Raw genomic sequence first — 13,030 nt, 5'->3', positions numbered from 1 at the left:
CATTGTTCGAGGGAGATTCCCTCTTCTAATACATAGATTGGTTGCAAAATTGGGCAAAGCAGGAGTTAAGAAGACACCAAGTAGCCAACGTAAACGAGGCCATAATGGTAGCCAAGTCACTCGTTAACTTCAAGATGGAGCCTGCCAAGTCCAAAGAAGGCAACGCCGAGAGGGGTGAGGGAGATCATGATAAGGACAACGGGAAAGGCATAGCCGAGGTATACAAGGGCAATGACAAGGGGCTATACCATAATAGACAGGGTACAAGAGAAACAGCAAGAGGTCGGAAGATGGTATCAAGTACGTGCCTAAGGGAGGGTGCTACTTCTGTAAAGGATCACATCGAGCAAGTGAATGCCCAGAGTTGGGGAAGCTTGCAGCAATGATCGGGAACTTTGCCCAGGCATACAAGGGTAACATGGGAGGGACCGCCTGCATTGGGGGAATGTGCTTGGAATCTAAGCCGAAAGTAGGGGATTCCAAAGCTATCTTGGCACCAAGCAAATGGAGCACGGTGACATCAAAAAAATGTTGGGCAGACATAGTTGAAGTGGAGGGCGAGTTATAAAGTGATGACATGCTATCAGACTTAGACGATGCATCAAGCAGAGGAGTCAAGTTTTCCAGTCTTATAAGACTGGGAGTCTAGGACCACGGAGGACAACCAAGTAGGGAGTGTAAGCATAGACCCGTTGAGAAGCTGCTAGACTTGATTGAGTCATGGAAAGATTCTGGCCAAGAGCAAGGAGAGGCATCCGATAGGCGGAGGATCGAGGCCATCATTTGCTAGCCGTCCAGAGTACAAACGGGGCAAAAAGAAAGGTGACCAGTACCTTGTAACATGGGAAAGCGAACCGCTTCATTGGGCATCGTGGCTAATGGAAAAAGATTTCCGGCGATGTCAAGGCGAGGTGCGCGCGTACGTGCCGATGCTTTGTGCTGAGGGCGACACAAAATTGGGTGGAGGGGGGAGTGTCATGACCCGCCATGTCATCATGCCACGTAGGTGCCACTTGGCATATATTTTTTCCATATGGAAAGCTTACATATGAAATATTGAAATATACTAGCACATGTATAAAGGTTCTAGAAAAATATGGAAATTTCATTGTGGAAAACCTTAGAATCCTATGGATTTTCTAGGAAAGTCCTTGGAATCTTCTAGGCTTGTAAAAAATTCTAGAGAAAGCCCTTTTCTTGTAAATATTAAGGACCTTTGTAACAATTAATATTTACACACTAGCCCATAGGAGACTAGTATATAAAAGGGCCATTCATTTGTAATTCAACAAGCAAAACAATCAAGTTCTCTCTAATACAAAAGCTTTCTTTGGCAATTCTCTTGTGTTCTAATATTCCCTTAGTGATCTTGAGTGTGGTAAGGTTGACTTGGCACAGCAAGAACGTGAGCAAGTTGTGCAAGATCGTGAGCGAGTTGTCAAGTACCACACGTATACTTAGTTAACAATTAAGGGGTCGTTTGGTAGCCGGTTAGAGAGGAGTTATCCATGTATTAAAACTAGGATAACTTTATACATTGTTTGGTTAAAAGAATGGAAAAAAAATAATCTCCACATAGAAGCTAGCATAAGTTATACGATGTTTGGTTGTTTTTTCCTCTTTTTTCACATAAAATATAGCATTGCTAATACAATGTTTTGTTCATGTTTTTCTTTTCCGGATAACTAATACATGTACAAGTTATGAGGGAATCTATATATTATTTATGCAGGGTAGAAGGTATAATAACTTATATGTGTATTAGTAATACTTGCATTAAAATACAAAATGACAAGAATACCCTTTATTCAAACTTGTATTTTTTGATTAAAAATATATATTTAAACTATACTAACAATTTTAATAAAATAAAGTAAGCTAATAATAAATAGCACTCACATTACATTTATATTACTAATCCTTATATAACTACCGCATAACTAATCTCCACATAACTAATTCATGCATAAATAATCCCAACATAACTCAACCTTGCACAACTTATCCCTGCATAACTAATCTCTACATTACTTGTTCCTGCATAACTAATACATACATAACTAATATCTACATAACTAATACATGTATAACTAATACATGCATAACTCTAACCGGCAACCAAACGACTCCTAAGGACGTGACTGTAAGCATTTAAATTTTATCAAATTTAAATTCATAAAATAATTTGGACTATATTAAATTCAAGATATTAGTCCATACAAATATTATGGCTAGTAAAATGGGCTAATTATTTAAATCAAATATATATGTATTGGGCTAGTTCATTTAATTTGACGACAAATTAAATGATAAGTCCACTTCATTGGCCCAAGGTCCAAATGGCTATTAGTCCATCTAAAAGCCCAGGCTCATGACACGTGTCAAGTGATGTAACAATCCAAGTCAAAAGAACGAGCCAATAAAATCATGACACGTCTCAAATGATGTGGCAATCCAAGATTAATAAATGAGCTAATGAAATCATGCCATGTGTCAAGAGAGGGTGGCATACCAAGTCAAATCAACAACCAATAGAGTTGTGCCAAGTGTCTGGATGGTATTGGTCAGTTCAAATGGGACCAATCAAATCGCACAGCCACAACACTCCCTACAATTATAAATAGAGGTCTTCATAACGCTAGAAGACACCAGAAGTGATAACAAGAAGCAAACAGAGAGCTTATGGATCAAACACCGCAAATTTCTCTATAAGCTACAAGTTCAAGCACTCAAGCTACAAGTTCAAGTTCAAGTTCAAGATCAAGAACGAAGCCAAATTAAATACCAAGGCATTCAAGATCAAATTACTTGTTCGTGATCAAATCCAAATTCAAGCTCAAGAAGGAGATCCAAGACCAAGCTTTACAAGCCCTTGAATCAAAATCAAAATCAAGCTCATCAAGATAGTTTATATTCTTGAAGAATTAGAGTAATACCATAGAGATTGTAACACTTTCATTTGTTGAAATCAAATACTACATTTGTTGCGCAATTTTCCTGTCTTGATTATTTATTTTTCTCGACGCGAAAATTTGTTGTTACAAATTTCTGGCACGCCCAGTAGGACAATCTCTACCTCTCATCTTTTCAATTATCAAATTTCAAGAACACAGAAATGGCTCCTAAGAAGATCAACTTCAAACTCACTACTGCTAAGGCTACAGATTCCAAGTTTTCATCTGATGTGAAAAACTTGATGGATGCTACTATGGAAAGCGTAGGACCTGTCACTAGGAACAAGACAAACTTGCTGGGACAACAAGAATTTCAAATGTAGCTTGCATCAGTTCCTATCTTTGATTTTCGATCCTCAAAGGGGGCAAGATCATTTTCAACTGAATTGGAAGAAAGAAAACATTGTTGAAATCGTTGAGAAGACATTGGCTCTACTTAGTACATCTAGATCTAAGAATCTCATCACACAAGATGATGATGATGTCTTGATCACTGGATCTGCTCCAAGCACTCTACGTGAGTTGTTCCACTCAAAGTATGGTGAAAGAGAAAATCCATGCTTTGCTCTACCATTCACGACAGTTATCCAAGCAATGGTGACTAACACTTCAACTGTTGAAGAACAACTCGCAAATTTAACAAAGGCAATTGAGGGGTTGACGAAGCATATGCAAGATCAAGATAATCAAATTGTCAAGCTGGCAGATAAAGTTGAAAGCATGATGGAGGGAGATTCAAGTCATGCACCTGGAAAGCTCCCAATGATGTAAGATAAAGGAGACTCATCTGCAAGGCAGACAACGACTCCTAAAGAATTTCAGATTTCATCTGATGGGGTTATTCCCATTGACCAATTGGAAGACTTCATCATGGGAACCATCAAAGATAAGTACGATGTTGCTGCCAAGTCTTCTCTCGCATATGTGAAGCCATACACTGCGAGAATTGATAGTTTGAAGATGCCTGCAGGTTATCAACCCCCAAAATTTCAACAATTTGATGGAAAAGGAAATCCAAAGCAACACATTGCACACTTCGTCGAAACTTGTAGTAATGCTGGAACCTATGGCGATTATCTTGTCAAGCAATTTGTCCGTTTCTTAAAAGGAAATACTTTTGATTGGTACACTGATCTCGAGGTTGGTTTCATCGATAGCTGGAAGCAACTTGAACATGAATTTTTTAATCGCTTCTATAGCACAAGGCGCACTGTAAGTATGGTTGAACTCTGAAACATACATCAATGGAAGGATGAACCAATCGTTGATTTAATCAATCGGTGGAACAATGCAAGCCTCAACTGCAAAGACAGACTTAGTGAAGCTTCTGGAATAGAAATGTGTATCTAAGGAATGCATTGGGTACTCCGCTACATCCTACATGGTATCAAGCCTGAGTCTTTTGAAGAATTGGCTACACGTGCTCATGATATGGAGTTAAGCATGTCTTCAAGTGGAAATCAAGGGCCACCTGTTTATGAACCTCGTAAAATGAAAGATAAACAAGAAATAAAGAAAAGAGGCAAGTTCGTGCCGAAGTCTGAGAGCAAGGAATCAATGAATGTTAACACCTCGTCATTAAAGGTCACTACAAAAGTGAGTAAGAAGCAAAGTGTGAAGACAACGTCCTTACAGGATAAAGTTGGCCGGAAATTAACACTGAAGGAAATGCAAGCGAAAGAATATCCATTCTTGGACTCTGATGTTCCAGCAATTTTTGAAGAACTCCTTGAGTTGAAACTCATGGAGTTACCTGAAATGAAGCGGCCAGATGAAGCTGGAAGGACTAATGATCCGAATTATTGCAAGTATCATCGGTTGATTGGCCACCCTATTGAAAAGTGCTTTGTCTTCAAGGAGAAAGTCATAGACTTGGCCGCTGAAGGAAAAAATCTTGCTTGAGGATGAGAAAGACAGTTCGAATAAAGTCTCTTTCGTTTTTGGTTCACTTGATTCCATTTTCCTTTGCAATTTTGTCGAAGTACATGAATGTGATGGCATCCAAACTATATCATCACCAGATATGGTTAAATTTGGTGACTTTGAACCTATCGATGTGAGCAAACCATTGCTTCTCCCTATAGTGTATAAACTAATAGTGGAGGAAAGATCTCAAGAGGAAGGTGAATCACGTGATGATCAAACTGATGATGAAGGTTGGATTCTTATGACTCGGCGGAGACTCTGCAAGACAAATTCACAAAGGGAATCAAATAAGCAGTTGACTAGGGGGAAAATGGTGAAAAAACCCAAGAAGAAAATGATAAAGAAGAATTGGAAGAAAGCAAAAATGGCGGAGAATCACTATCAAAGTCCACGTCGTCCAGTGACATTGAATGAATTTCTGCTAAGCTGGTTACACCCGCAAGCTTGCCGTGAATATATCAAGAGCTCATGTTGTAATATAGATGAAGAAAAGACAAAGAAGGAGGATCCATCATGGCTGCCACCTCCCTTGCCTGAAAAACTCACTGAGAATTTTGAAGAAGCGGACATTTGTGATGCAAAAATCACATTTACTAATGATGATCTTTTGCTTGGTGAAACACACCATAATCGTCCCATATTCATGGTTGGCTTTGTGCAAGAACAGAGAATAAGTAGAATCTTGATCGATGATGGATCTGGCGTCAATATTCTCCCAATTCGTACTGTCAAAGAGCTTGGCATACCGATGGATGAACTATGTGAAAGCTGTTTGATGATTTAAGGGTTCAATCAAGGGGGGCAAAGAGATATAGGGGCTATCAAATTAGAACTAAATATGGGAGATTTGCATTCGAGTGCATGTATGCACGTGATCGATGCAAAGACCTCATATAATATCTTGTTAGGAAGGCCATGGATACACGAGAACAAAGTGGTTTCATCCACCTACCATCAGTGCTTGAAGTACTGTGAAGATGGGGTCGAAAAGAAGATATTTGTTGATGATAAGCCCTTTTACCGAGGCTGAATCATACTTTGCCGATGCGAAATTCTACTTAAAGAATTATATCTCAAAGGAGGTTAAAGTTGATGACGTGACGCCAACCAAAAGTATTGCAAAGAAGGCTGATGTCACAACTAGCAAGGCAAATATTACGGTTGAAAAAGATCAGGTGCTTTATGATAGGAACAAGATGAATGAGGCATCTTCAAGTAAGAAAGTGACTCATGCTCTTCACTATGTCCCAAAGGCAAGGAAGGTTGAAGATCTATCTTCTGAACTACAAGGTAATGTGTTAGGAGACTTGACCCTTCCTATCAAGTGAATTGATGCAATTAAGTCGTCTACAAAGTTGCTAAAAGGGTTTGTCAAATCATCAAACCACAATTTGCTTCTAAATCTAGCACTTCCTGCAAAGCGCACAAATGAGAGCTTTGACCCAAACGCCTACAAGTTGTTAGCAAAAGCTGGATATGATCCCAATGAACCATCCAAGTTGGGAAAGCTCCTGCCTGAAGCTTCAAGCCCTACTCAAAAGATGATGATTAAGAAAGAGTACCCATTGAAGCAATCATGTGAATGATTGGGTTACAAACAACCCCCGCCAATCCGTATTTCCATTAAAAGGGAAAATTGTAACTACATTACTACTGAAGAAGTGTCTACGGCGCTTAATAAGAAGCCTTCTGTGTTTGATCGATTTGCGAAACCAAGGACCTCAGTCTTTGATAGGTTGGGACCACTGAAGAAGGAGAACAAGCGTCATGGAAGTGATAGAAGGATTAGAGAAACTATCTTCGCTAAAAAGGAGATTTTGACCATAGACTGCCCAAGCCTGATTCCTTCTAGAATGAGGCAAGAGACCAAACTTATAGTTTCGTGCGAAGAGGTCGTCAAAGAGTCCACACTAAAGAACTAGAGGAAGATAAAGAAAGTGTGGGGTCATCATATCATATCATCATTCATGACGAACAAAATGCTTCATCTTATGCGAAAATCGAGGAAGAGTGCCTTGATATTCATGTATGTAATCACATATGTTTCAATGATGGTGATCCTCAAGAGGATGAAGACGCTAAAAATGCACCACCTATCTTGAAGAAGGGGTGAAGACAATGATTGATGCACTAAAAGAAGTCAATCTCGGAGTAGTTGAAGATCCAAAGCCCACATATGTAAGTGCCTCCTTAACTGGTGATGAAGAGAGAAAATATATTGAGCTACTTAAGGAGTTCAAAGACGTATTTGCTTGGAGCTACAAATAAATGCCAGGTTTAGACCCCAAGGTGGTTGTTCATTACCTTGATGTAAATGAGGTGCTCGTCCTGTGAAGCAAGCACAACGTCGCTTTAGACCTGAACCGGTTCCCTTGATTAAAACCGAAGTTAACAAGCTTATTGAGGTTGGTTTTGTTTCTGAAGTTAAATATCCTACAAGGATTTCAAGCATCGTCCATGTAAGAAAGAAGAATGGCCAAATCCGAGTTTGTGTTGACTTTAGTGACCTAAATAACGCTTGTCCTAAGGATGAATTTCCTCTTCCTATCTGTGAGCTCATGATTGATGCAACGACTGGATACGAGGCGATGTCTTTCATGGACAGTTCATCTGGATATAATCAAATTCGCATGGCACTGAAGGATGAAAAACTTACTGCCTTTCACGTATATACTGCTACAAGGTAATGCCTTTTGGTTTGAAGAATACTGGTGCCACATATCAATGTGCCATGCAAAATATTTTTGATGACATGCTTCACAAAAACGTGAAGTGTTATGTTGACGACTTGGTGGTAAAGTCAAAGAAGAAAGATGATCACTTGCAAGATTTGAGGATGGTATTTGAACGGCTTCAGAGATACCAACTCAGAATGAATCAGTTAAAGTGCGCCTTTGGAGTTACTTCTGGGAAGTTCCTCGATTTTATTATTCGACACTGAGGTGTCGAAATTGATCAAGCTAAGGTGGATGCTATCTTGAAAATTCCCGAGCCTAAGGATATTCATGAATTAAAAAGCTTACAAGGTAAGTTGGCATATCTTAGAAGATTTATTTTGAATCTGGCTTGAAGTGCCAACCATTTAGTCGCCTCATGAAGAAAGGGGTTCCTTTTGAATGGAACTAAGCTTGCAGAAATGATTTTGAAAGAATTAAGTCTTATTTGATGAAACCTCCAGTACTGGCAGCCCCCATACCTGGAAAGCCATTAATATTATACATTTCAGCACATGAAAGGTTAGTAGGAGAACTTCTAGCTCAAGGAAATAATGAAGGCAAAGAAAATGCACTTTATTACTTGAGTAGGATGATGACGCCAAATGATATCAAGTATTCACCTATTGAGAAGTTATGTTTGGCACTTGTCATCTCCATTCAGAAGCTGAAGCATTACTTCCAAGCTCACATTGTGCGACTCGTCTCAAGAGCGAATCCTATCAAGTTTATCATGTCTAAACCAGTCCTACGTGATCGATTAGCGAGGTGGTACCTCTAATTTCAATAATTTGAAATTGTGTATGCTCCTCAAAATGCGGTAAAAGGACATGCATTAGCAGACTTTCTAGCTGGCCATCCAATTCCAGATGATTTGGAGTTGTCTGATGAATTGCCTGATGAAGATGCAATGGTCATAGAAATTCAACCTCCTTGGAAGATGTATTTTGATGGCGCTGCACATCGTGAAGGAGCTGGCGTTGGATTAGTGTTTATCACTTCTCAAGGAGAAGTTTTTCCATATTCTTTCACTCTGACACAATGGTGCTCCAATAATGTTGTTGAATATCAAACGCTCATACTTGGGCTTGAAATGGCTGTGGATATTAAACAATTGCAACTACAAGTTTTTGGAGACTCCAAGTTAGTGATCAATCATATTTTGGGTAGCTATAAGGTCAAGAAGCCAGAGTTGGTGCCATATCACAAATATGCTCAAATATTGGTAAGTTGACTTGGAGAGGTAACTATTCAACACGTGCCGAGAAAGGAAAATAAGAGAGCTGATGCATTAGCAGCCTTAGCTTCTACATTACCTTTGCCTGATCAAACACAAGTCATTATTTGCCAAAGATGGGTAGTTCCTCCACCAAATGACTATGAGGAAGAAGAAAGTGAAGTTGAGCATCTTGCTTCTGTTCTTGAGGTTGAAATTGAAGATTGGCGACAACCATTAATCGATTATCTTTGTTATGGGATATTGCCAAAAAATCCCTGAAGGAAGACAGAAATTCGAAGGAGAGCCCCTCATTTTCTTTATTACAAGAATACACTCTATAGACGATCATTTGATTGAGTGCTCTTTGTTGCGCCCCCTTTTTCTCGTGAAAGTCGAGCTTCGATGTCATGACAACTCTTTTAAAGGAAGGGTTATTCAAAAGAGAGACTCGCCACCTAACGGATTAAGGTGCGTTAGGGCACCTATTTGTAAATGACTGGGGTTTGCTAGTTTGCATCACCAAAGATCGGGTAAGGGCTCAAATTACCTCGAGGAGAAGGTGTTAGGCACTCCTCGAGGTACACAACGGTGGATCCCGGCCGAACTCGAATTATGTGAATTAGTCTAAGAGAAAAGAAATAGTTTGGACAAATAAATAAATATTTTAATAGGAATGGGGGGATATATAAAGAAAGGGGGGGTCCTATATTTTTTAGCCTAAAGGATCACCCCGTGCAACATAAATAATACTTCATAACTCCCTCAAGATGGGGTGTTACTCATATTATTCAACGGGAACAGACTATCATCTCCTGCTACCCTATTACTATCTTTAAGTTGTTTACCTAAAGCGTACTAGTTAATTATAAGTCGTACCCTATGTGTGCACTACCCGTCCCATGCCTATGGTCCAGGAGGCATTTGGACCTCTATTTCAGGGTGGTTCTAGACTTTAACTTAGGTTGCTCAAAAGAAAAAATACTAGGCGACATGCAAAACATTTAGGACTTTCACTTATAAGCAAATAAAGGCTCAAGTTAGCCTCCGCATCTAGATAACAATTGCACGCCAAACTGATTAACATTGACAGATTGCATATTTTGATAAGTTTGCAGAATCCTATAGGCAGGATCTCTATGTGATGCTGAATTCAATGTTGTATATGTGGTGCTGCTGCCCCAAGTTAACTAATTTGTAGATTATGAGGGGGTTATGAAACCCATAGACGTGATCTCTAAGCGACTATACAGTTTAGGAGTATTTGGTATTACACGTTAATTATTGAGACTACATGTTATAAGTTAATAAACTTATAGACATGATCTCTAAGTGATTATACACAGTAGGGACAATAAACCAGTTGGAAATGCTCAAAATTACTTATGCCTCCTAATAATCGCGTGGATAACAACATTTGAAGAGCGAGTAGTGAGGTCCTATAGGCATGATTTCTAGAGACTGTCGATTGGGACTGATTCTCATATATTTAGATCCTATAGGCATGCTTTCTAAAGGTTGACAGTTTGAGCTAATTTTATACATATTTAGCTCCTATAAGCATACTTTCTAGATGGACAGTATGATGCAATAGCGAATTTAAATAATTAAAATCCTACATGCATGATATCTATTGAGCATGGTGCAGATTGAAAAGGTTGTTATTAGCATTCATTCCCTATAGGCATGATATCTATTAATCGGACAGAAGTAGACATAAGAGCAGGTAAGACATTTAGTCAAACGATCATGCTTTTGAATAATGTGCAGGCATTAAACAAGTTAAGTGAAGTGTGTGATTTCCTATAGGCATGGTTTCTATAATTTGATCAGAACAGTGCGTAAACAGAAATTTGCATACATATTGGATCATACCATAACATAATTGAACCAAGCATTGACCCTATGGACATGGCTGCTATCACATAATGACTGAACATAATAAAGTACCTATAGGCATAATTTCTAACACATCACATATGTTAACATATTGTTGGACCTATAGGCAGGATTTCTACTCCTTATTGCAAATATAAGATAAAAATCCCTTTCCCAATTTCACTAATACCCCAAATATTATTACAATAATTATTACAAACCCAGAATGAATAGCATGAATTACATAGGAGACTAACTATATGGAGCCTACAACAGGCCCAAAATACACCTGGACAGGCCTGGCCTTTATTCTCACAAATCACAACAGTCTCCAAGTTACACACTCATAGACATACAACAACCAGGAATTGAATGACTCACCCAGTGAGCACAAGATAAAGTTGAGCATATAGAACCAAGGCCCTAGTGTGTCAGAGTTCCCAAGGGCTTCAAGAACCCAGGGCAATGCTCACACTAGGGTGGTTAACAAGAATTGTTCAGAGGAGGGATTAGGGATCAAATCCTAGTGAGTCAGAGTTCACAAGGGTCTCAATTGGACCCTGAGCAGTGCTCACACTAGGGAGGTCAAAGGACAGAACCTAAGTAGCCTTGGCTTTCAGCCGGCTAAGAATAAGAACTCAAAGAGACCAAGTAGTAAAGGAATAAAATGAGATTAAGGGACCACACTGAGGGATACAAACATATTCAAGTTGAGCACATGAAAAAAACAGGTAATAGAGCATGCTTGGGTTTTAAGAACAGACTTTAGCAAAGTTTTAAAAGAACAAATTCAACACATAATACATATGTTACCAAAACAGGTTTGCAGGATTGATGTGCACAAACTTATGGTAAAAAGTTCAGATTATGCTAAATGTAGAATGCTAGTATCACAAGAAGAAATCATATCAATAAGAACTTAACAGGACTAGGGCAATTACTGGGGAAGTCAAGGCATGGTGAAAGCAGGATCAAAACATGCTACATGTCATCACAACAAATTCAGAAACAAACTTGTGCTATATACTTATATACGCATACTTAGTCAACTAATCCATAGAAAGAGGATATGGGAGCATGTTCCAGCAACAATTTTAAACAGTAGAGGGGTGGCTATCAATAACATATAGGCTAGGCAGAATTAAAAGAAATTAATCAACTCAGGTATAAACATGTCCCAAACTACAAACGTAATGGCATTCAGATTAGCAAAGCCTAAAACTAAAGTAACACATGGAATGAAAATCTTCAGAAGTGAAAACTCATGTTAATGACAGGTAAATCAGAATGAAATGACAAAGATTTGGTAACTCACCGGTTAAATGAAACAAAAAAGAAAGGAAGCCCGTTGTGTTATGAATATCAACGAAAGAGAAAGAACCCATAATTTCTGGCCTTGGCTTTCAGCCGGCCAGGAACCAGAATATAGAACAAGAATATTTAGAGAAAAAAACGCGATAACTTCAGTTTTTTTTGTAAACCTTCACGATTCTAGTCTGTCTCAAAAGGGGAATGGGGAGGGGTTTATATAGTAGTAGAAATTAACATTCAAACAAGGAAAATCATCAATCAAGCACGAGAAAGGAAAGAATCATCACATGCAATCAAATCAGTAAGGAAAAGAGAGAAAATCTCAAACCCTAATTTTAGGGAAAATATAAAATCGGCAAAAATCTAATAAATAAATAAAAGGTAAAAATCACACGTTGCATAGAATAGGATGAACATAGACAGAAATGCCTTTTAAAATCAAAGGATCGAACCAGATTTGGTTCGATTTAAAAGGAATCTGAAACCCTAATTTTAGGGTGAGTAGGAATCACGGAAATACACAGAGATTCATACCATAAAAGAACAAGAATGAACATAGATGGAAATAGGCCAAGGAACTGAACCAGCTTTGGTTCGAAGTTGATGAAATCCGCTTGCCATGTTTGGGCAAGCGGTATATAGAAGGTTCCAGTACTAGGGGGAAGTAGAACATGGCAAGAAACAGCCATGTAACCCCATGTCCGGTGGGATTAGGGGAGAAGATTTTGGGGAAGACGCTAGGGTTTGAGAGATAAGAGATGAGAGGATTCAAGGGCGGCGGGCGGTGAGGTATGGTTAGGGTTAAGGGAGTTTGGTTAATTAAAAAGGGACGAGATAATATGGGTCGTTGATCTCGGAGATCAATGGCCACGATTAGTTGGGGGTTCTGGGTCGGGTTGGTTAATTGGTTGGGTCGGGGGGTTATTTGGTTTGGGCTCAAAGGTTATTGGGCTGGGATTGGGTAGTTTTAGGTCCGAAAATAGGTTAAAATTAGGCTATGATTTAAATACCCAGTATTTTGTCAATAAATA

At 38.9% G+C, this 13,030-nt stretch overlaps 1 protein-coding gene across 1 annotated transcript; it reads left to right on the top strand.

Moving 5' to 3' along the window:
* Window positions 1-6,998: 6,998 nt before the first annotated feature.
* Window positions 6,999-9,092, top strand: LOC142168356 (uncharacterized). The gene is made up of 5 exons (XM_075229035.1): window positions 6,999-7,124; window positions 7,217-7,563; window positions 8,117-8,346; window positions 8,437-8,819; window positions 8,865-9,092. The coding sequence occupies exons 1-5, from the start codon at window positions 6,999-7,001 to the stop codon at window positions 9,090-9,092; spliced, it is 1,314 nt and encodes a 437-aa protein (XP_075085136.1).
* Window positions 9,093-13,030: the final 3,938 nt, after the last annotated feature.

The sequence above is a fragment of the Nicotiana tabacum genome, chromosome 13 (assembly GCF_000715075.1).
Source record: "Nicotiana tabacum cultivar K326 chromosome 13, ASM71507v2, whole genome shotgun sequence".
NCBI lineage: Eukaryota > Viridiplantae > Streptophyta > Magnoliopsida > Solanales > Solanaceae > Nicotiana > Nicotiana tabacum.
The sequence above is the reverse complement of the archived record's forward strand: the minus strand, read 5'-3'. Positions and strand labels throughout refer to the sequence as shown.

Coding starts and splice junctions, on each gene's coding strand:
- LOC142168356 (XM_075229035.1), top strand. CDS start 6,999: ATGATTGATGCACTAAAAGAAGTCAATCTCGGAGTAGTTGAAGATCCA. Junction 7,564..8,116: donor CACGTATATACTGCTACAAG/GTAATGCCTTTT, acceptor AGCACATGAAAG/GTTAGTAGGAGAACTTCTAG. Junction 8,347..8,436: donor CATGTCTAAACCAGTCCTAC/GTGATCGATTAG, acceptor ATGCATTAGCAG/ACTTTCTAGCTGGCCATCCA.